At 39.7% G+C, this 24,602-nt stretch overlaps 1 protein-coding gene across 3 annotated transcripts in view; it reads left to right on the top strand.

Moving 5' to 3' along the window:
• Positions 1 to 24,602, top strand: part of LOC114665813 (ewing's tumor-associated antigen 1-like) — a 67,193-nt gene that overhangs the window by 10,409 nt on the left and 32,182 nt on the right. For all 3 annotated transcript variants that reach the window (XM_028820439.2, XM_028820437.2, XM_028820440.2), the window contains exons 3-4: positions 1,486 to 1,562; positions 10,810 to 10,922. In XM_028820439.2, coding sequence (XP_028676272.2) covers positions 1,486 to 1,562; positions 10,810 to 10,922 — 190 coding nt within the window. The remainder of the gene's footprint in view (positions 1 to 1,485; positions 1,563 to 10,809; positions 10,923 to 24,602) is intronic.

Raw genomic sequence — 24,602 nt, 5'->3', positions numbered from 1 at the left:
TTCGCGAGATAAAAGTTTAATGAGAAGACACGAGGTATAAACGAACCACACGCCGTGGCGCAACGTTAGGGGCAACAGTTTCAACCATTCTATGATCTGCTTCTCGCAACTGAAAGACGGCACATGGCGGATGTTAGCCGACTTGCTGACCGCAACGTTAGGGGCTTCAAGTATGGCGCTGACGCCACATCTCAGTGCCAACACTTTGCAGACTGTACTTAAAAGACACGCCCTCCTCACTGGACAATTAAAAACACCAATCAAACTAACGATGACATCAAGTATTACCCAATCAAAAGTAGGAAAGGAGGCATCTTCATAAAATGCGTGTGGGATGATTTGCATGAGACGCTGCTTTAAAAAAAAAATGATTAAAAAAATACGGGATAAATCCCGTCCAGTATTGATTCAAAACGGGACGCGCAATTTCATTGTCAAACGCGGCACGATTCCGTATTTTAAAGGACGGGTGGCAACCCTACAGTGCCAGGTAACCACCCATACAATCAGATTGTGATTCAGACTAGGAATGCAATGAATGTAATTACCCCGATCTACATACAAGGCGAAAGTCTTGCAACATTCAAAGATGATGGTTTGGGATAAGTACACCATACAACATAAAAGAGCTTATGAAGCCTTGAACCGAAAAAAGCAAGATCTCAGAGATCGTAAAAAAAAAAAATAGGAGGTAATGTCGTTTTACTCGCTGTACATTTTAGTCAAACATTACCAGTTATTCCACGAGGGAGACCAGCAGATGAACTCAACGCGTGTTTAAAATCCATGCTTCTCCCACGCTCGGTTATATGTCGCGTGTTCTCGGGTAGGTGCACCAAAAAATGTATACATTTAAGCATGTAATGGGCAAACAAAAAATGAGGTATACCCGAAGGCACTGCAGTAGTACTTCATGTAACTTTACTTCTTAAATGTTAATGTTTTACTGTTTAATAATTTATACGCTTCTTATATGTTGTTCAAATTCTTTTATCAAAATAACACTGACAGCGCAATGCACGATAACATGGAGTAAATACACCATACGCATCCGCCCACGGCTGCCCTGCTGTGCGCAGATAGGAGTTGATTCTACAATAAAATAAAATAAAGATAAAAAGAGTAAAACAATCATCACCCATAAAGCGTGTGTGTGTGTATATATGTGTATATATATATATGTATATATATGTTTATATGTGTGTGTGTGTATTTTATATATATATAAAACACAGCAACACTCATAACAATGACAACACAATTACATTGACAATCATGTTACATTATTTTTAAAATGTTTCCTTTTTTTTTCATTACCTCTTTAACACACTACTTCTCCGCTGCGAAGCGCGGGTATTTTGCTAGTCTATGTATATATGTGTATATGTGTGTGTGTGTATAATATATATATAATTGGTGTGTGTGAACTTACTTGTTTTTGTTTATTTGAAAATTATTTTTTATTTTTACAATTTATATTTTTAGGTAAAGGGACAAGAAAGCTTACAGGTAGCAGACCCACAGTGGAAATCTCTGAACTTGTAAATCGGATTGCTCCAAAAGTAAGACTGATTATTTTTGTGGGCACTTTTGAGTTATCAACTTTTATGTTATCTTAAATTCTAATTTTACTATTGTTTTTCTTTGATTGCATTAGAAAGGGCCTAATGTATTCAAATGTGTTTGAAGAACATAAGATACATTTTATAATCTATATTTTATTACAAACTCTTATACTCAAAGAAGAAAATTTTTTAAATTCAAAATCATTTTTCAGTAGACATATTGTTCACCAAAATTTAAATATGTTGCTGTCAGTCCCCACATAGTATTTTTTGTTGGTTGAACCACCTTTTGCTTAAATAACATTAATTGTTAATAACTCTCCTGTTTTTTTGTCTTTCAGTGATTTTTAGGTGGGGTTTGGATATTCTCATGCCCTTTATTTCTCTTTAAATGGCACATATTCAATTAAATAAGCACCAAACAGTGTTGAAAAAGGGTCCTATATACATAATTATGGGCTATATTATTTAAAATAGCTGGTCAGGTACTCGCTAGTCAATATTTATATAATTCAGTAGTTAAAGAGAAAAAAAAGTATTTGGACGAACATTTAAAAAAAAAAAAAAAAAAACTGAAAATACAATATGTAAGGACAATGGTTTGCCATTTTTAAGTGATTTTGCAGCATCAGAAGTTATTTTAGCTGTAGTATAGCAGAATGACTTACAGACCATTCTGGGTATAGCTAAGTTATAGCCAGACAGAAACATGTCCAGGGGTCTCGTGTATAACGCTATGCGTAGAACTCACACTATAACATGGCGTAAGCACAAAAGCGGGAATGTGCGTACGCACTGAAAAATCCAGATGCAGGAATCTGTACGTACGCAAATTTTCACGTTCTTCCGCTACATAAATCCCGATCTGCGTGAAAGTAACGCACGTGCATGCGCCTTCTGTCCTGCCCCAACTCCTCCCAGAATTACGCCTCTTTGAATATGCAAATCAATATAAATAGCCCTTAAGCTCAGCCTTCTGTGAAAAGGCAATGGGAAAAGCATGGGGGAAAATATAAGAATTTCAGCGAATACCAAGTGGAGGCAAAGGAAAAATGTACTATTTGTTGGTTTAAACAGTGGTATAATCAACAAAAGGAAGTTGATCGAGTGACAGTGTCGGTCGGAGAAACTCGAAAGCTCAAGTTCACAAAGTCGCACAGTGCCCAAAATAAAAAAAGAAAACACATATCAAAGTCGTTGTGAAAAGGCGACTCGTAGCCCACTGTCTGAGAGTCATATGAAAGCTTATTAGGGTACAGACAAAAAAAAATAGGCAACAGTGGGGGGAAAAAAGCACGAAATGTCAACTTTAATCTCGAAATTTCCACTTAATCTCGAAATTTCCACGTAGTTTATTTTGCCATTAAAGTTCATCTTAAAATCGTTTAATTTACTAGTTTCTCAAATCCCATCGTAACTAAATTAGCACATTTAATGCTTTGTTCTGTATTTGATCTTCTATGTGCTCTGTGTGTTAATCACTACCTGCTTCTTAAATGGGCTTTCTCTTTCTCCGACAGGACACATAATCCATTACATTCGTGATATTACAGCTCTCTGAATAATTAAAATACTGAGATGTATATGTGATATCATTTTCATGATGATAGGAATGAAAGCATGTTATTAAACATGGGAACACAGTGGCGCAGTGCTTGTTCATGTCTCACGCAAGAGGCTTGCTGCGCCATGCGCGACATTCAATGAAATAATTTATTGCAGCAGTGCGGTCTCTTTCAAACATACTGACCTCCAATTCCTGTCCTTACTTTTCTTTCTCCAAATACCCAATCGCCACACAATCAGCTCTGTAATAGATGTGAAGCCATCTGTAAGCTTAGAACGCCGATTCTTCAAAACTTTAAAGGAACATTGAAATATCTTTGTAGTACATGTTTAATTATTCAATCCGTCTATCCTTCCAGTGTCGCGTCAGCACCAGCAAGAATACAACGCAATGCAGGAACAATCCATGAACTAGTTAGTGCTGCGGCACCATGTCCTCACATGTTTAATTATTAACAATGCAGATTATTTAAATGAAGTTAAAAGTTTTATCTTTATAATCAACATATTTTGCTGCATTTCATCTTAAAAATGATATCATCATCATATGTAAATATTCGCTTTATAAAGTGGCTCAGGTTGTGCAATATTATAACTGCAGTGCAAGTTTACAGTGGGGTAATTGTACTTATAAGTACAAACAGTTCTACAAGGAGCACTTGATGGACTGATTGAGTGCATTTATAGTTCTTGGGATGAAACTTTTTCTAAACCGCGAGGTCCATACAGGAAAGTCTTTGACGCGTTTTGCCGTGGCTGAGGCAGCATCTGCTTCATGCTGCATACCGATAATTCTCTTTCCAATCAGCTGCTGTGGTGATTCCCCACTCAGATACAGTGATATAAATACTCCGAGTGGTGCAGTGAGAGTAATATGGAAAAAGATGATCTGTTGTGGTAACCCTTAACGGGAGCAGCTGAAAGAAGAAGAAGATGCAGTGAGAGTAACAATGCTAAAGCAGTTATGGTATTTGGAATACTATGGCTATTCCCTGGACAATTATATTGCTGCAGGTTAATTACAATCAGATGCATTACACTAATAAACAATATGCAGTTAGTTTCAGTGTATTTATAAAGCCGCGTCAGGAATGTGGATCAAAGAAAGACAGGGTGACCACACAGGAACAGTAGCACTGCTTTGACACTGGGTGCCGCCAGTCTGCAAAACGGAGCGGACAAATTGCGTACGCCAGGGTATGAGGTACCGTGGAAATGTGCGTGGCTTTACGCCAAGTTTAGGTTTTATACATCGCGATTTGAACATTTCTGTCCGTCCGCACCGTTTATACATGAGGCCCCAGGTCTTTTCATCTTCACTGACTGCTATGTTGGCACATTGCATACAAAAATGAGGCATAATTGAACATTACCTTTTATCTTGCACATAAAAATAAAGATCTACATTTTTATTATTTTCCTTAATTGCCTGATGTAGTCTGTTGTACTCTGTAGTCTGTTGTCGAACTGTTAAGCCGTGGTACTCGAACCACTTTTTTTTCTTTTTTTTTTATGTACAGCCATGGAACTGCCCATAGAAATCAGTTTTATTTTATGCTATATCATTTGTTAAGTTTTATATTTTCCTGATCATCCCTTAAAAAGCATTTTATGGGAATTTTTATATCTGGTTTGCTAAACTAAATAATTGTGACAAAGATGAAACTTTTTGCTTACTCATATGTAAAGCATGCAAAGATTTACAGTGACATTATCTTCTAGCCTTACATAGTGCAGAGAAGCATAGTTGTGAGCAAGAGCAGCTGATTAATGACTGTTTAGAATATTTGAGCAGCCATAAGCTATTTTGCTTGCTTTCTTATGTGTTAGAGCAATTTTTTTCAGTTGCTCCTTGAATGTGAGATTTTACTTTTTGAAGAGGTGCTTGACATGCTCCTTTGAAAGTTGCAGTTTTCACATATTCTTTTAAGCTGCACTGTACATTTCATGTGTAAAAACTGAACAAAAAGATAATTCTGATATATTTTACAGTTGAAAAAGCACAGTGACACTGTATATGGAATATAAATGAGTCATTAAATCGAGAAAACGCATGTCATCTAATTATTGTGAAATATGATTTCATGGTTTAGGTTAAATGTAGTTACATAAAACCTACAATAATTAAGTTTAATTTCAAAATTACATTAATTACTAAATAAAAATATTCTTTAAAAATAGAGTCTTCTGAAAGGCATATTTTTGATTAGCTGTTTAAATCCAGTGCTATTTATTTCAGAATGAAACTTTTAATGAAGCTTTATTTATTATTACTGATCCCAATCCCTCTCCCACTTGGACAGAGGCAGTGGTGCAGTAAGAATTATGTTTCTGGACTTCTCTAGCGCCTTCAACACCATCTAACCTCTGCTCCTTAGGGACAAGCTGACAGAGATGAAGTAGATTCATATCTGGTGGCATGGATTGTGGACTGTCTTACAGACAGACCTCAGTATGTGAGTCTCGGGAACTGCAGGTCTGACATTGTGGTCAGCAGCACAGGAGCGCCGCAGGGGACTGTACTTTCCCCGGTCCTGTTCAGCCTATATACATCGGACTTCTAATACAACTTGGAGTCCTGCCACGTGCAAAAGTTCGCTGACAACATTGCTGTCATGGGCTGCATCAGGAGTGGGTAGGAGGAGGAGTATAGGAACCTAATCAAGGACTTTGTTAAATGGTGCGACTCAAACCACCTACACCTGAACACCAGCAAAACCAAAGAGCTGGTGGTGGATTTTAGGAGACCCAGGCCCCTCCTGGACCCCGTGATCATCAGTGGTGACTGTGTGCAGAGGGTGCAGACCTATAAATACCTGGGAGTGCAGCTGGATGATAAATTGGACTGGGCTGCCAATACTGATGCTCTGTGCAAGAGAGGACAGAGCCGACTATACTTCCTTAGAAGGCTGGCGTCTTTCAACATCTGCAATAAGATGCTACAGATGTTCTATCAAACGGTTGTGGCGAGCGCCCTCTTCTACGCGGTGGTGTGCTATGGAGGCAGCATAAAGAAGAGGGACAGCTCATGCCTGGACAAACTGGTGAGGAAGGCAGGCTGTATTGTAGGCACGGAACTGGACCTTTTGACATTCGTGGTGCTGAGCAGGCTCCTGTCAATCATGGAGAATCCACTGAACAGTATTATCTCCAGACAGAGGAGCAGCTTCAGCGACAGACTGCTGTCACTGTTCTGCTCCACTGACAGACTGAGGAGATCGTTCCTCCCCCACACTGTGCGACTCTTCAAATCCATCCATGGTGTAAATGGTAACATTATACAATGTTATTGACTGTTATACCTGCCTCGCTCTCTCCACCTTGCACTTTTTAACTTGAGCTGTTTTTATCACTCTTTAATATTGTTTTTATCAGTATACTGCTGCTGGAGTATGTGAACTTCCCCTTGGTTAATTAATAAAGTATCTCTCTCTCTCACTCACTCTCATAATGCCCGTTTTCATGATGGTTTCATCACTTGTCTGTCAAGACCAACATTCTAAACCTTATCAACAGCAAATGATTTGCAATAGGATTGCATTCACCTGATTGTCAGTGATAAACTGCCTGAAATCGTTAACATTTTCACAAACACTTTATTTAACATTTACTTAACACTTTATTAAATGGCAACAGACTAAATTCTTCTCTTTAAAAGCTTAATGTCCTAGTTATATTTTGCCTTGCCAGGTCAGGTTGGGGAGCATGCAGTGGTACAGCTTGTTGCCACACCCACCACACAACGAAACCACTCGGGATCCTTGTTGGCAACCCCCCAGGCAGATGTGGTCCAGTCCCACCCTCTGGAAATGACCAAAGTCAAACCAGCGATACCCAAGGATTCTCTGAAGAGACGCAGTGCTAAAGGAATTCAGTCTTCATCTCAGGTCACTGGACAGCTTCCATGTCTTGCAATCATATAGCAAGACAGGAAGCACCAGGACTCTAATGACTTGGACCTTCGTCCCTTTGCATAGATATCAGGAGCGCCACCCACCCCTTTCCAGCGACCTCATGACCCCCCATGCTCTCCCAGTCCGTCTACTGATTTCATAGGAGTCACCAGAGACATGAATGTTACTGCCGAGGTAAGTAAACCTCTCAACAAGTAGGACACTCTCTCTGCAGACAGACACACTGCTGATGGCTTTGCTCAAGAGGTTATTAAAGGCCTAGATCTTGTTTTTTATCCAGGACACTTGCAAGCCCAGACACTCAGAATCCTTGGACAGTCCCTCGAGAGTCCCGATCAGAGCCTCCATTAACTCCGTGAAGATCACAGCATCATCAGCAAAGTCAAGTCAAGTGAATCTTTCTTTGCCAACAGATACTCCATAGCCATTTGACCCCACGACCTTGCCCAACACCCAGTCCATGCAAGCATTGAACACAGTAGGAGCAAGAACACACCCCTGACGAACCCCAAAGTCAACTGGGAAAAACACAGAGGTTCTGCCTCCACTCTGCACAGCACTCGGAGTACCAGTGAGATCCAGCATCTTGACGGGGTCCTGCAAATCCTAAGGATGGTCCAAAGGGCAGCTCGATCATCTGAGTCGAACGCCTTACAAAAATTGACAAAGGCTGCAAAGAAATTCTGCCGATATTTGCACTTCACGAGAACCCCCAATGCCAGGATGCAGCCAATGGTAGACTTCTTTGGAGTAAAACCAGACTTCTCCGGTTGCTGGCAGGTGAGCAAGTGATCATGGATTCTACTAAAGATGACCCTTGCAAGGACCTTACCCAGCACCGAGAGCAGTGCTACCCCCCTGTAGTTGCTGCAATCCAGGCAAAACAAGAAGTTCTGTTTTCTAGTCAGTTGAGATGACGCCATTCTCCCAAATGGAAGCAAAGATTTATTGCAATGCCAGGAGGGGCAGCCTTACCACCAGCCTGGAGAAGTTCACCCCGGATACCACTACCCTACCCTGCTGCCTTCCCCTCCCTCAGCTGGTTCACCACCTGTGCAATCTCAGTGAGGCTGGGTGGTTCACAGCTAATTGGAGGATCAGCCTCAAGAACAGTGGACCCAGAGATATCCAAAGTCCTAGCCGGAGGATCAGCTTTGAACAGCTGCTCAAAGTAGCCAGCCCAGCGGGTCTCAACTGCAGTGTCATCTGTAAGGACCATTCTATCATCTGCCCTGATTGCAACTCTCTGAGGAACAGATTCGAATGTCTGTAATGCTTCGATTCCTCTATAAGCAAGACGTGGGTCTCTACACCTCAGATGGTGTGTCACTTACTCACCAATTCCTCCAACAAAACGCCTTCTTAGACATAAAACTAGACTGCTCTGGTCCCTGGTAAGTGAGCAAATGATCATGAATCCTATTGAGGATGATCCTAGCAAGGACCTTTCCGGCACCAAGGCAGTATTATCATCCTGTATTTGCCGACTTCCAAGCGATCGCCCTTCCCTTTCCAGACAGGAATGACAAGAGCCAATTTACAGTCTGTTGGGATGATACCCATCTCCCAAATGGAAGCAAAGATTGCTATACATATGTATGTATATGTATGTATATATATTTATATGTATGTATGTATGTATATATATATGTGTGTGTGTGTGTGTATAAATAATATATATATATATATATATATATATATATATATATATATATAATATAACACACACACACAGAGGTCCATAAATATTTGGACAGAAACAACTTTTTTCTAATTTTGGTTCTGTACATTACCACAATGAATTTTAAATGAAACAACTCAGATGCAGTTGAAGTGCAGACTTTCAGCGTTAATTCAGTGGGGTGAACAAAACGATTGCATAAAAATGTGACACAACTAAAGCATTTTGTTAACACAATCCCTTCATTTCAGGGGCTCAAAAGTAATTGGACAAATTAAATAACTGGAAATAAAATGTTAATTTCTAATACTTGGTTGAAAACCCTTTGCTGGCAATGACAGCCTGAAGTCTTGAACTCGTGGACATCACCAGATGCTGGGTTTTCTCCTTTTTAATGCTCTGCCAGGCCTTTACTGCAGCGGCTTTCAGTTGCTGTTTGTTTGTGGGCCTTTCTGTCTTAAGTTTAGTCTTCAACAAGTGAAATGCATGCTCAATTGGGTTAAGATCAGGTGACTGACTTGGCAATTCAAGAATTTTCCACTTCTTCGCTTTAATAAACTCCTGGGTTGCTTTGGCTGTATGTTTTGGGTCATTGTCCATCTGTATCATGAATCAATTTGACTGCATTTAGCTGGATTTGAGCAGACAGTATGTCTCTGAATACCTCAGAATTCATTCGGCTGCTTCTGTCCTGTGTCACATCATCAATAAACACTAGTGTCTCAGTGCCACCGGCAGCCATGCACACCCAAGCCATCACACTGCATCCACCGTGTTTTACAGATGATGTGGTATGCTTTGGATAATGAGCTGTTCCACGCCTTCTCCATACTTTTTTCTTGCCATCATTCTGTTAGAGGTTGATCTTGGTTTCATCTGTCCAAAGAATGTTTTTCCAGAACTGTGTTTTGGCTTTTTTAGATGTTGTTTAGCAAAGTCCAATCTAGCCTTTCTATTCTTGAGGCTTATGAGTGGCTTGCACCTTGCAGTGCACCCCCTGTATTTACTTTCATGCAGTGTTCTCTTTATGGTAGACTTGGATATCGATATGCCTACCCCCTGGAGACTGTTGTTCACTTGGTTGGCTGTTGTGAAGGGGGTTCTCTTCACCATGGAAATGATTCTGCGATCATCCACCACTGTTGTCTTCCGTGGACGTCCAGGTCTTTTTGCGTTGCTGAGTTCACCAGTGCTTGCTTTCTTTCTCAGGATGTACCAAACTGTAGATTTTGCCACTTGTAATATTGTAGCAATTTCTCAGATGGGTTTTTTCTGTTTTCGCAGCTTAAGGATGGCTTCTTTCACCTGCATGGAGAGCTCCTTTGACCGCATGTTGTCTGTTCACAGCAAAATCGTCCACATGCAAGCACCACACCTCAAATCAACTCCAGGCCTTTTATCTGCTTAATTGATAATGATATAACGACGGACTTGCCCACACCTGCCCATGAAATAGCCTTTGTGTCAATTGTCCAGTTACATTTGAGCCCCTGAAATGAAGGGATTGTGTTCAAAAAATGCTTTAGTTGCCTCACATTTTTATGCAATCGTTTTGTTCACCCCACTGAGTTAAAGCTGAAAGTCTGCACTTCAACTGCATCTGAGTTGTTTCATTTAAAATTCATTGTATTGTACAGAACCAAAATTAGAAAAAAAGTTGTCTCTGTCCAAATATTTATGGACCTAACTGTATATATAATAAATTATATATATAAAAAATAAATAAATGAACCACACTGAGTTGCTCTGGCTACTAAGAGGAACTGTGTGGAGTCTGAATTCAAGTTGTTGTTAGGGCAAATGAGGGTTCAGTTATGTGTTAAGATTAATTTAACCCAGTACATGCTTATAATTTTGGATCACTGCATTGTTGACTTCTCCTGGGACTTCATTCAGCCATATTTGTTTAAGAGATGGTTGTCTTCTCACTGGTATGGTTTGAATTTGTTTTTTTGCTGTTTATAGCATTCATACATGTAAATATATGCTTTGCATTGAAGGTACTGTACAGTAAAATGTTTTGAAGTATGTGTTTGGATGTATGTCTTATGTCATTTTCTAAAAAAATTTAATATGTTAATAGGATGAGAAGCCACCTACCCATGACATTCCTCTATTCGAAATGTGGCTTGGTGAAAATGCAATTCCATGTACCCCTGGCTTGCAACGTGCACGACCTTTAAAAAAATCAAAAAGGTGAGCTGTCTGCTGTTATTTAAAAGACTTGCCCATACTCAGTATGTAGTGGTGACCATAAGAGAATTTTCTTGAAAGATTATTTTAGGCCAGTTAAGATAAACTCGGTTTGTTTTTTAAGTTATTTTTCCTTTTTATTATACTTGTATCATGAGGGAAAAAAACAAAGGCACATGTGTTAGACATCATAACAGCCCATCACCAGGCTGTTTATACCCCTGCCATCTAAGAAATTATATTGTAGCATTCAAAACTGTACCAGTAGACTCCTGTTATCCTATGACCCCCCCCTTTTAAACTATTAACTTTTATGTTTTACCTGTGGCAAACACTCTTTTATGTTGGCATCTACACAACCATTCTATTTACAATATGAATCAAAAGTTACTTACCATTCCATAGTTTAGATATTTGTATTACGTGTTCTGTCTGGTACATGCTGTTTGTTTATAGAGTATCTAATATTTATCAAATGCTATTGCATATTTAATGATATTTCTTGCAGTTTGTTGACCTAAATTATACTATGTACTAAACTCTCACTCTTAGGCAAGGTAAATTTTATCATCCCACAATGAAAATCACACAACCAAATTAATTTCTAAGGAAATTGCAGAAATAAAGTGAGAAACAAACCTGTACAGATCAGAAATGCCATCTTCTTAATGTACAGTAGACTATTTTATACATAACCATATTTTGAATGTATTTTAATGTGTTGTATATTAGCAGTTTAAGTATTGAAATTGAACTGAAAAATTTCAAAAGCTCCATTAATCATGTTATTGCTTTGGATGTTGCCATGTAGCTGTGAAGGTGTTTTCAAATGGCTCCTTGAATTCACATGTTCCTTCCATGAAATGTGTGTTATTTTTTCTGTGTAGCTTCTGTTGTCATCAATAAATGGTAAAGCATTCTGCCACATGAGAAAGATCAGCCTTTTCTTTACAGGTGGTAGCTACTCTTTAATACCCATTATAGTTTTACCTCCACTATGTTTCAATGGATTCAGTCAGTCAGTCAGTCAGTCAGTTTTAATTTGATTCATTTGGATATCAGTTACTGACTAAGAGGGTACAAAATTACTCAATCTACTTTTGCTATAGTTATCCAGTGGCTATCACAATATTTTAGGAATACTAAGTTGCTAATAAATGTAAAAAATGTGCATATTTTCTTGTTTATCTGAGCAGCAAAAAAGCACTTTTGTCTTGCATTGGTTCCATATATTTAATAAATACGTTAAGAATGCCTTCAAATATTGATCCATGCCTTGAGATTGCTCAAATGCCGTAAAACAGTGTATTCATATGATTTTGGAGAAAAAACAATATTCTTATGAGAGTTTGCCATTTTAATAATTCTTTGCATTTATATAGCGCTTTTCTCACTACTCAAAGCGCTCAGCAATTGCAGGTTAAGGGCCTTGCTCAAGGGCCCAACAGAGCAGAGTCCCTATTAGCATTTACGGGATTCGAACCGACAATCTTCCTATTGCCAGTGCAGATCTCTAGCCTCGGAGCCGCCACTCTGCCATTTTAAAAATAAGTCTAGCAGTGCTCTTCACATCTGTAATGATATTTGGTAACCTTACAATCCATGGAAAGAGACTGTGCAGAATAGCTAGTGTTCTTTGTAAGGCAGTATACGTTATAGGTGTTCTGAACCTAAGGCAACTTGGTACTGTTAATGATCTGTGCTCCTTGCAGTCTTGAACACTAGAATTCTTGAAACCTACGAAAAAACTTGCAGTCCCGGGACACCTTAAATTCCCTCACACCTCCTTATCAGTGTCTTTTTGTTTTGCAAATGTGTCGATCAGCACAAGCAGCCGGCAGCCTGTTATCCTATCCCCTACCTACCCTACCCTATTGGGCTGAAGTTTTCCCAGCTCAAGTCTCTTTATCATGGTGTGAGGTGCCTGGAGTTGTATAGGGCAAATAGATAGATAGATAGATAGATAGATACTTTATTAATCCCAATGGGAAATTCACAATAATAAATAATGTAGTTATTTGGAATTCATACATTTCATGTGTGTTCCTTTTCTACAAAGATCTGTGTAAGTGTAGGATGACATGAAATGCGAGGCAAGAAATGCTGAACACATACCTAAAACAGAAACTTTTTCCATGTTATATTAGAAATGATATGAAGTGTATCATGTGAAGACTTTAGTCCAAATATCAAATAAATGCATATGGTTTTATTCAAGAATATAACCAAAGGAAAAAAAAATCTTTCAATTTACATGTTGCAGTCAATGAGTTAAAAACCCAAGCTCAAATGTCAATTGACAGAATTGATATGTATTCTTGGATGGAGCAGAGGAAAGAACTGCTGCCTTATAACCGAAAGGTTCCGGGTTCGAGTTCATGCGCTCCGTGTTTTGAGTAGTGAGCTGCTATTATTATTATTATTATAATATAATAAAAATGTACATTTGATTTGAGTCTGTAACACCCGGTTTAAATTTTGGCTGCTTGTAAAAGTTTTGTTATTATTCAGTTTTATTCTGTCAGTGATTTTCACATGGTACAACAAACTTGCCTCTCTGTCTCTGTGTTGATGGCATTTATCTCCGTTCTTTTCACAAGAGCAGCAATGACCACCATAACAGCAGACAGCTTATTCACAGCACTTTCTCTGGCTAATAGACTGCTGCACCGCAATGCAACTCTGCTTGGCACCATAAGTAAAATGGGACTTCCATCTCCAGCTAAAGTTACTGTAGTATGCAAGCAAGTTGCCTCACTAGGATGAATTTTTTTGTAGGCTTCAGGGATTCTAGTTTTAAGTGTTATATGATCTATTTGAGATCATCAGGATCTGTATAACAGGATGTTATGAACCAGTAAGGATGGACTCCACTGCACACTTGTAAAAGTTAATGAGAACGGACAAGGAAATCAGAGGTTAATTAAATGTCTGAGGAAATAATGATGTGGGTGAGCCTTCTTAACAATTGCCGAAATGTGCTGTGCTGTCATTTTATACCAGCAATAAATACTGTATGACCAGTAAGACGAGGATACATTTAGCCTCTCTGCTGAACTGTATTGTTTTGATTTGTGTTTTGGGATTCCTGTTTAATGTTTGCACTTTTTGTAGATTTGTTAAATGTTTATACACCCCTCAATTTATCATTATGATTGTCAGGTCCCTATTGCACTAACTTATCAGTTTTTTTCTTGTGGGTGTTACTATTCTATTCTAATTTTTCTTGGACATTACCATTTTGTTTATCTTGCTGATGTTTGTTAAACCCAGTTGGTTTAATGCACCTGCTTACGTTATATAATCTACAAGTAGCTGCAAATAGTCCATCCATTTTTTTCATTGCTGGACATACTTCCACTTCTTCATCCCATCCATATTTCTCTTTATACAGTTTCCTTAGAATAAGTTTAGCAGGCAATATAACTAACTAGTGCTAAAAATCCAAGTGGATCACTGTCACTACTGACAGAATACCACATCTTGTAGCAGGCTTATTTTGCAGCATTACCTGAAACTTGAAACTGTCAGTTTGTGTGCACCATTGAATACCTAGAGCTCTTTCAGTTGGTAATAAATCATGGCTTAAGTCTAAGTTCCTCTCTTGAATAGCTCTGTGTTCTTCAGGTATAGACAATAAAACTGCTCTGCTGTTATTCACCCATTTGGTCAGGTGAAATCCTCCTGTGAAACACAGGGCTTGCAGATCTTTGGCCAATTTTATTACTTGTTCTTCTGTAGCAACTGATTTTAGACAGTCATCATGTCGAAATTGTGAAGCACAGTGTTAATTGCTTCTTCAGAAGATTTTTTTTTTTTGCATCCTCCACTGTTCTTCATAAAGTATAAGAAGCACAACTGGGTGAAGAGGTAGCATCAAAAAGGTGTATGCTCATTTTGTATTCCACTAGTCCATAGTTTAGATTACCTTCAGGCCACCACAGGCAATGAAGATCAGTATCTTCATCTGGAACCTTTACTTGCTAGAACATTAATTTAATATCTGCCATTAGTGCAATTGGCTGCTCTCTAAATCTTGTGAAAACACCAATGAGAGTGTCAGTTAAGTCGGATCCTTTCTGCAACTGTTCATTCAGTGAAAATATTTGGTAAGTGGCTATATAGTCAAAAGCCACACTAATTTTATTTTTCTTTGGATGATGTACTCCATGGTGTGGGAAGTACTGCACTGTTTCTTCCTTGAGTGACAACTGTTCTGTAGGTGCTTCAATGGCATATCCCTTATCTAAACTGTCTTTCATTAAAATTTTTTAATCCTTGTGGAATGTCGGGTTCTTTTTAAGTATTCTCTTGATGCCAATAGCACGCTGCTCTGCAATGCAATGATTGGCATTTTAAGTGTCAAATCTTTAAAAGGCAGATTAATGCAATTGTGTCCATCTACTAACTTTGCTGAGTCTGAGACTATACACGTGAACTTAATGTCCTCCTGTGACATTTCATCTTTCTCTTCACAGTTGCGCTCTGTAAAGTCTGCATTGTATAGCTAGAGTAGCATTTGTTTTATTTCCATTATTAACACATGATTGACTGTATAACTTTGCAGTCTTTCATTGTCTGCCCCCTTTATTAGGCCATTGACAGTCCATCTGAGTGCTGTCTTCACAGCATAAGGACCCTCAATTCTGCTGTGTATGACTTGGCTCCAAGGCTTTAGGGACATTTGTACCTATTAAAAAAACAAATTCTGCCTTTATTTGTTGTAGGTGCACATCTTTGGGATGTTCTCCCGTTTCACGGGTATAACATTCAGTGTGTAAATCTCTGGCAGTTCAATAAATATGTTTTCTTCTACCCCACCAACTTGTAAATCCGATAAGACAGAACATTTTACTAGTTTCTGATGTGGACTGGAGCTTTCCTTCCAGGAAGATTTAATTGCTCTTGCAAACTTTCTGTGCAGAATACAGCTGTACTGCCGGAGTCCATCAGAGCATAAGTTTCTACACATTTTTCACTTATTTTAAACTTACTTTTGACTAGGACCACAGCTAGGACAAACTTTTCACTGGCCCTGGTAGCAGTGAACATTTGTGATGGTTCCACAGTGTGTTCTTTTTTACAGGGTGTGGCTTTATTGTCGGCACCCATTACTTTATTCATATGCAAAATGACTGGGTGTGACTGAGAACATATTTGACATTTGATTTTTTTCTACAGTCTTTACTAAGAGTTCCTTGCTTAAGGAACTTAAATAAATCATGGCCTTTAGATTTCAAAAAGTCAATTATATTTTCATGCTTCAGTCTCTGGAACATACTGCATTCACCAAGAGGGTGTCTTTTATTGCAAAATAGACAGGGCTTACCAAATGCAAAAACAGCCATCTCTGCCTTTTCAACTGAGGCATCTGGAATCCAATTTTCAGCAGCAACAGCAAAGTTGGAACAAAACTGCTTTTTCTTTGGCCACATTTCAGGGCAATTTTCCCTTTATCAGTCTTTTCCCTTTCTTTCTTGAAAGTATGGCTTTGAAAGATGGTGCCATACACAGGATACAAGGTTATTGTAGCCTGTTGTTCCAGAAAGTCAACTAGGTCAGTGTGATGTGGGCCTCTGTTTTCTTTACTTTCGATTTCCCAAGCTGTACATTGCCAAAGTCCTTGCAGTTCTTGGGGCAGCTTTGAGGTTACAATACGAGATGTGCACAGTTATCAAACTCATTTCTGTTTTTCACGTTGGACATAATGCTCATATAGCTACAAAGAAAGATTGCATATTACCTCAGACCTGCTTCATCGTCCCACTCTATTGGCGGCCATTTCTGGGCTTTTTTCATGTATGCATCATCTATCTGTAGCTTCTTTCCATAAAAGGTCTTGAGCTTCTTCCTGGCCCTTCTGTAGCCTTTTGCCGGCGGCAGGTATGTACAACCTTTAACAATTTCTTGGGATGGACCTTTGGTAAATTGTGCCAAGAATTCTAATTTATTTTGGGGGTTCTCCACCACTTTATCAACAGCACGGCCAAATGCTCAGAAAAAGTTCACATAGTCCAAATAGTCACCATCAAGTACTGGACCTTTCTATGAGTTAAATAAGTTATTTGTGCCTTATATTGCTGTTCATAGTGTTCCTGGTGAGATTCATATTTACTTTCATTAGTATACAAAGAACAAATACTTGCACTGTATGGCTTTTCATTCTTCTCATCTGGTTTTTCAAGAACACTATAAGGGTTTGGTTCACTTATAATGTGACTGCGTCCTTTAAGAGCTCTCAATCTCGCATTGGATTCTGCGATTGTCGACACTAGGGCTAGGTGATCTATTTTAGCTTATAACTGAGCTTTTCACCTTGCCTCTTCCAAGTCTAGAGCCTGCTGCCTTTTTTGTGCCACTGCACAGGCTAGCAGCACTGCGTGCGCTGCCTCTTGAGTCCTAAGGACACTAACTGAGGTAGCTGCTGAACCTGCTCAACTTAGTTTTTACTGAAACTTCAGAGACACTGTCTGCTGGAATGACATTGTCAGTAAATTTGTAACCCTTGAACTGATCCAAAAGTATTTGGTTTGTAGAATCGGGAGGCGGCTTGGAGACAGTTTTATTTTGACGTGTTTCCCTTATGCAGTGCATCGTCTCTCAAAGAGCTGTATTTAGAGTCTTCAGTTTAGCATCAAAGCATTTACGCATCTTCTTTTGTTTGTCTTAATTGCTTTGCAAAGATAATAATTTAACTTTATATATTTCGTCATCAAAGCATAAGTCTTTTTTTAATAACTGTGCTTATTTTCAGCTATATTCCATCCTCCACAAGTCTTTTATGTACTTCATCAAGATGGATAACTGTCCGTTCTTTTCGTCTATTTCTGACTGAGTATCGACATGTTGTTCTACCAGGTCTTCCAGAAATTAACCTGTGCTTTGCTGGTACTGTGAGCTGCATATTGTCGCCATGGAGATGCTCCCTGTCTGTTGTATCACAGTCATCGGGATGGCTATTCAGGCTTACGCATCGAGAAAGCATATCATTCATTCACTAGGAAGGTTCTTTTAGCCCATACAGACACTAAAGGACCGCTAACAGTTCTTTCAAAGGTTCAACTCCAAATGATTCGTCAAATGAGGCGAAAGTTAAGGTACCTGTCGAGTCTTTCAAATCGTCACTGTTTTCTTCCATCTTGTGATCGACGTCCGGCTTAAACAGACAGGTTTCAAATTTTTAGTGTACCTATTGGTGTGTAAGGCAGGATCAAACATGAGCCAAATGCATACCAATGAAATCTCAGTCCAAAAAAGTTTTTGTTTTAATAAGGTTTAATGAAATTTCAAAGCAAACAGTCCACGCAAGAATAGAGAAACATTGTTACACATGTAGAAATGTTTCTTTTTGATAAACTTCAATTGTTTCTATACTTAAGGATGAGTTATTTCTCTATGTTCTACTTCACGTTCAATATGTTCTAGACGTACAGCTCTTCACATACAACTGTCCATGTTAAGGCACGATTTGAAGCTATGTGCCCTCCATGCCTTACACATGGCAAGGCATTTGCTAACTGAGAATAATCTCTAATCAGTGGGACAAGAAATAGAATATTCCATTTCAATTCAGCTTGTGGGAGTTATAACAATCTCTCATATACTATCAGGTCAGGTCAGGTTGGGGAGCATGTACTGGTACAGTGCATTGCTGCACCCACCATGCAACAAAACAGCTCAGGATCCTAGTTGGCAACCCCCCAGACAGACACATGGTCCACTCCCACCCTCTGGAAATGACACTCTAACTGCAGCAGGTTTTAAGGCTTTTGTCCTGCGTTTTGAACTTTTACATGTTAGGCCCTGTTTTATAATGCAAATACAGATGCTGTTTTGTTTCTCTGGAAATAGATCTTAATAGGTATTTGAACTTTTCTGATAGGATCATCTTGAAATGATCTAGCATGGCATGCAAGAGAGTTCTTACCATGGTCTTATCTGAATTAATTTTGAATCCAGAAATTTCATTAAATTCTCCTAGCAAATTTCATACTTCTTAATCTGAGATGCAAGGACATATCATCAACATAAAAAGATGTTCATTTCAGGTCCTTCCCAATTGATTCCTAAGATGAATAGCTAGGGGTTTGATACCAAAAATATTGATGATATTGGACATCCTTGTCTGGTTCCATTTTTTTATGTTACATAATCCTTATTTTATTTCATTTATACAGAATGAGACTTCCGCCCTAGTGTAAAGTAATCTAATCAATGCTGTTATATTGGGACCAACCTAAATTTGAGTTGTATAGTAAGGTATAGTAAATACATTATCCCCATTCAACTCTTATCAAAGGCTTTTTCTGCATGTAGAAGTAGTGGGACCTCTAGAAATTCAGATACTGTCAGAGAATGTGCTACATTAAACAAGCATTGAATATTAGATACTAGCCATTATAAAATTTTAATACATTAGTAGGATCAAGAATGTTATCAGTGCAATTTTATGTATTATAATAATTTGTAAGTCTACTATAACATTACATACTGTATCTATAAAACAAATGTAAGACATAATTAAAAACAATTCTGGATATTAACTCTTTTAGGGCTAATTTTTTTTTTGTTTCTTTTCTCCCAGGGCTGAATATTTTTCCAAAAACTTAACTTTTTTTAAAAAAAGAACACAAAGCAATTGAAATCAACAAAAAATATTTACTTTTGACAAATGTTACTGTCTTGCATGGTGTATGAGCCTGCGTACTATTTGATTTCACATACATGTCACATACATTTTACACAGCAAAGCCTGATCTCGCTCAAAGCAGCCAATTTCAGTCATTGCCACATTGCACTGCTTACAATATGTGTTGCTTTGGTGCCTACTTTTCAATTGTCTGTTGCTGCACTTTCTCACATATATTGTTTGTGTGTACTGTAGAGAGACAAGTCACCCGTTTGCCATCGTGCCATGCCACTGCCACCAAGTTTTCTGAATAAAACTTTGCAGCATCACGTACCTATCATCACGCTGCATAACCTGTCCAAAGCCACCAGGGGACAAAGCACGTTTGGACCAATGCTGTCTGAAGTTATATCACCAGTTCTGTCCCATCTCTATTTGTAATGCCACAGCGCGCTTCATCTCGTCTTTTGTTGTGGGTTTCCACTTTGAAAAACGAGAATGCGATGCAAGCGCAGCCCGCGATTCAAAAAATTTCTCTGCCTACCTGTTTTTCTCATCTGACAGAAGCTGAAAAGCAGCATCAGGAGAGAGCAGCCTGAAGTAGTTCAGCAGCTGGTGATCTGTCGTGTCCAACAGCAAGCCATGCCGTCTTGTGAAGTCCGGTAGCCCACAGATCAATGTCTGTGTATTCCTCCCACGCGAACCTCGGCTGCGCGAATGCGTTCAGCTGCCAGCGGATCAGCTGGCACGGCATGGGCTGGTGTCCGATCAGCTGATGCTGGCTTCTCACTCTCTTGTTCGATCTCCTGATCACTGTCAATAAAATCCGATTCTGAAAAATCAGAGTCCGACTCCGCGATAATGCGCAAAACATTGTCTACCGAGTGTTTTCTTTTCTGCACTCGCTTCGCTCCCTTGTGACATGTAGATGCCATCTTGCCATTGTTTACATTTCGTAACTCATGCACACGCAAGGATTAGTTGCCGAGTCAACGAGTCTAGCATTCCTCCAAGCACAGAGGGAATGCTTGCGACGTGACAATGAGTTTTGTTGCCATTAACAGCTGATTGTCGCCCTCTATCCTTGGATGTCGATTTTTGTCGACATTCGCCCTCAACCCCTCCTGTCGACAAAAGTCGACATCCGCCCTAAAAGAGTTAAAAAAAACATTTCAGTAGCTTGATCAGAGAAAACAGTCAAAAAGAGCCAAGGAATGTGCTTAGCCCGCACTATGGTGTTCGCCCTCTGGTGTCTTCTACTTGTGGCGCCGGCGACCCTGAATGTCTGTACCGGCTGGATCAACATTGGGGTCAAGCCTGGGTATCCCTGTTTTTTCCAAGTGGCTTGTGCACCCATGAGTCTGCTGGTCAGATCCAGCAGAGAGTGGACGTTGTTCCGTAGCATCACAAAGGCTCTCGTCTATCCCTGACAGAACTGCATCAATACAGAGCTTCTCCACAATGTGCTTGAAAGGGTCTCTGTGGATCCAGCTTTGAATCCGGTCCACTAAGTCCTGGATCTGTCCTCGCTCAGGACGATCTGGATCAATATGCCACAGCCGAAACTGGTGCCCCTTAACCACCGGACTCACAGCCGTGCGAAAGAGGATCTGCTGCTTCAGTTAGTCATAATTACTGAGCATTTTGGGAGGGAGATTCCATATGGCTTGGAGGGCTTCTCCAGTTAAAAACTGGGCTAGAATTGCTGTCCAGGCTCCCCTGTCCCAGAGCATCAATGTTGCCATACATTCAAAGCAGAATAGGAAACACTCAGGGTCATCTGAGGGAGCCACCTTCGGCAGCACATCTCATGGCCGTGCCAAGGCAGCGGCAGCTGCTGGAGCCTTATCTTGCTCTGGGTTTTGCTGTATTTCTTGAGGATCCATCGGTACAGTGACTCCACTTATGGTACAATGTAACTTGTGAGTCCCTCTCTTGCGCCCCAAAACATGACGCTTATTCAGCTTGAAACAGGAACATCACAGTTATTTATTGTAGCAAGATCTACCACTCTCCTATACACAGACACAGCAATCAGGCAGGTTCGTGGCCAAGTAACACTGTTCCCTGCATTTATAATATTTATTGCATCACCCATCGATGACAGGCACTTATATCACGAACATGATCGGCTTGGATTTGCTTTTGCTGCAAGCAGCTACAGTACTGGGAGTCTGTGGTTGCCCTGGCAACGGATATGCGGTCTTCAACAGATGCTGCATTGCATTTCGGGATGCTATTCTGCGTGTTGTCCCGGTGAGGGGGGAGTCCCAAAACAGTTTAGAAACCTTACAATAGTAGTCAGTGAGAGTAGAGATAGATGTAAAAGGCACTACCGTAGATTGACAGATATATTGGCAAGGCACTATGTAATACAGTGATCCCTCGCTATATCGCGCTTCGACTTTCGCGGCTTCACTCTATCGCGGATTTTATATGTAAGCATATTTAAATATATATCGCGGATTTTTTGCTGGTTCGCGGATTTCTGAGGACAATGGGTCTTTTAATTTCTGGTACATGCTTCCTCAGTTGGTTTGCCCAGTTGATTTCATACAAAGGACGCTATTGGCAGATGGCTGAGAAGCTATCCAACTTACTTTTGTTTCTCTCTCTCTCTCTGTCTTGCGCTGACTTTCTCTGATCCTGACGTAGGGGGATTGAGCAGGGGGGCTGTTCGCACACCTAGACGATACGGACGCTCGTCTAAAAATGCTGAAAGAGTTGCTACCTTCTGTGTGCAGCTGCTTCGTGAAGCGACATGCTGCACGGTGCTTCGCATACTTAAAAGCTCAAAGGGCACGTATTGATTTTTGACTGTTTGTTTTCCTCTCTCTCTCTCTCTCTCTCTCTCTCTCTCTCTCTCTCTCTCTCTCTCTCTGGGGGTGTGAGCTGCCGCCTTCAACAGCTTTGTACCGGCGGTGCTTCGCATACTTAAAAGAAAAACAGCCCTATTGATTTGTTTGGTTTTCTCTCACTTTCTGACATTCAGTGCTCCTGACGCGCACTCCTTTGAAAAGGAAGGTATGTTTGCATTCTTTTAATTGTGAGACAGAACTGTCATCTCTGTCTTGTCATGGAGCACAGTTTAAACTTTTGAAAAAGAGACAAACGTTTGTTTGCAGTGTTTGAATAACGTTCCTGTCTCTCTACAACCTCCTGTGTTTCTGCGCAAATCTGTGACCCAAGCATGACAATATAAAAATAACCATATAAACATATGGTTTCTACTTCGTGGATTTTCTTATTTCGCGGGTGGCTCTGGAATGCAACCCCCGCGATGGAGGAGGGATTACTGTAGATATTTTTTTTTATTCAGTTTTATTCTTGTATTCTTCAATAAAACTCAATAAAAAAAAAATCATTCAAATGACCGCGTGATGTAAATATCCGTGTGCGAGAAAAAGTAACCTCCACCATAGACATTGCTCTGTCTGTTTGCTCAATAAGACGCCAAGAAGAAATGTGTGTCTGCTTTTATCCCTTCAGCGCTAACATTTACAAGTACAGTGGAACCTCTAGATACGAGTTTAATTCGTTCCAGCACTGAGCTTGTATAGCGAATTTCTCGTATCTAGAACAAACTTCCCCATTGAAAATAATGGAAATCCAGTTAATCCGTTCTGCACCCCAAATATATTAACATAAAAATTTTCCTAACAAATAACACTGATAAATTATATATACTGTAGTCTACCTTTAATAAATAACACTGGTAAATAATATAACTGATTATTAAAAGAATCAAAACAGGTGTCCAAAGTGCAGTAGAGCATTCAATAAATCTTTAAATAAATAATCCTTAAAACAGTTGTGAAGTGGAGGTTTAAAATACACAAGAATAACAATCCTTTAACACGAGCTTAAAACGTCAAAAGGATGCCGTCTTTAAAAAACAGATGACAATCCCCGGTGCTTCTTCTCTGTTAGCGTCTCACCTGCGGGCTCTGCAACAGGCGAGACACTCTTAATGCAGCTGACCTTCTCTACACCGTCCTGCTTCAGCTGTTTGGCTCGCCTGTTCAGCTCACTGTTCAGCTACACGCGAGCCTGCACTCACTCGCCTGCCTGCCTGCCCGCCCACTCTCTCTCTCTCTCTCTCTCTCTCTCTCTCTCTCTCTCCCTCTCTCTCCCTCTCTCTCTTTTCTTTTACTTTTTCTCCCCCTTAACCGGCTCGCGCTTCTCAATATATGCGGGGAGGACATGGCAGCTGCAGCCCATCAGCCACAGGAACAATCATGGATGTGGGCAGTTTCCCACCTGTGCACTTAAGTGAGAAACGCAGACACCGCAGATCGCGGCTCGCAACTGCTACCACGCCCCCTTGCTAAGCCGCGAACTATACCCACAGCCTGGCTCGTGGCTCGTTACGCGAGCCAATGCTCGTATTTAGATCTGAATTTTTCGCTCATACTTTCCTCGTATTTTGAATTTCTCGTATACAGAGGTGATCGTATCTCGAGGTTCCACTGTACCATAAATTTACGCAGGATGTTACAGACTCACATCACATGTATGTTCTTCTTATATGATGATAAAAATAATAGCAGCTTACTACTCAAAGGCTAAATGTAAGGACGACGTGAGATTCAAAACTATTATCTCAATATCTCAAGGGTGTAAAGCAAAAGCTTTTCCACTGTACTATCTGTGTAGATCTGAGATGGAACAGCATTACCACTGTGACAAATGGTTAAAAATGAAACACGCAAACACATACATATGTGAACATCTTTTGCTTTGTACCTACTAACGGTTGGACTTGAGCAACATGTCAGTTGACCAATTTATTTTTCTTTGCTTTAATTCAAGAATAAAAGCATACTTGTTTTGTTACAACTTTTGTGAAAGTGTTTATTGGATATTTGGGCTTCAGGCTTCATATATCCTGTACTTCACATCAACATTATGTTGTTAATACAATAACATATGAAAACATTTTCTGTCATTACTACTATAACATGGAAAAACATTTTCTGTTTTAGCTGTGTATTCAGCATTTCTTGCCTTGCATTTCCTCTGTTATTCTATATTTACACAGCTCGTTGTAGACA

This window comes from Erpetoichthys calabaricus, chromosome 15 (assembly GCF_900747795.2).
Source record: "Erpetoichthys calabaricus chromosome 15, fErpCal1.3, whole genome shotgun sequence".
NCBI classification, from domain to species: domain Eukaryota; kingdom Metazoa; phylum Chordata; class Cladistia; order Polypteriformes; family Polypteridae; genus Erpetoichthys; species Erpetoichthys calabaricus.
This window is presented reverse-complemented; position numbering and strand designations above follow the sequence as displayed.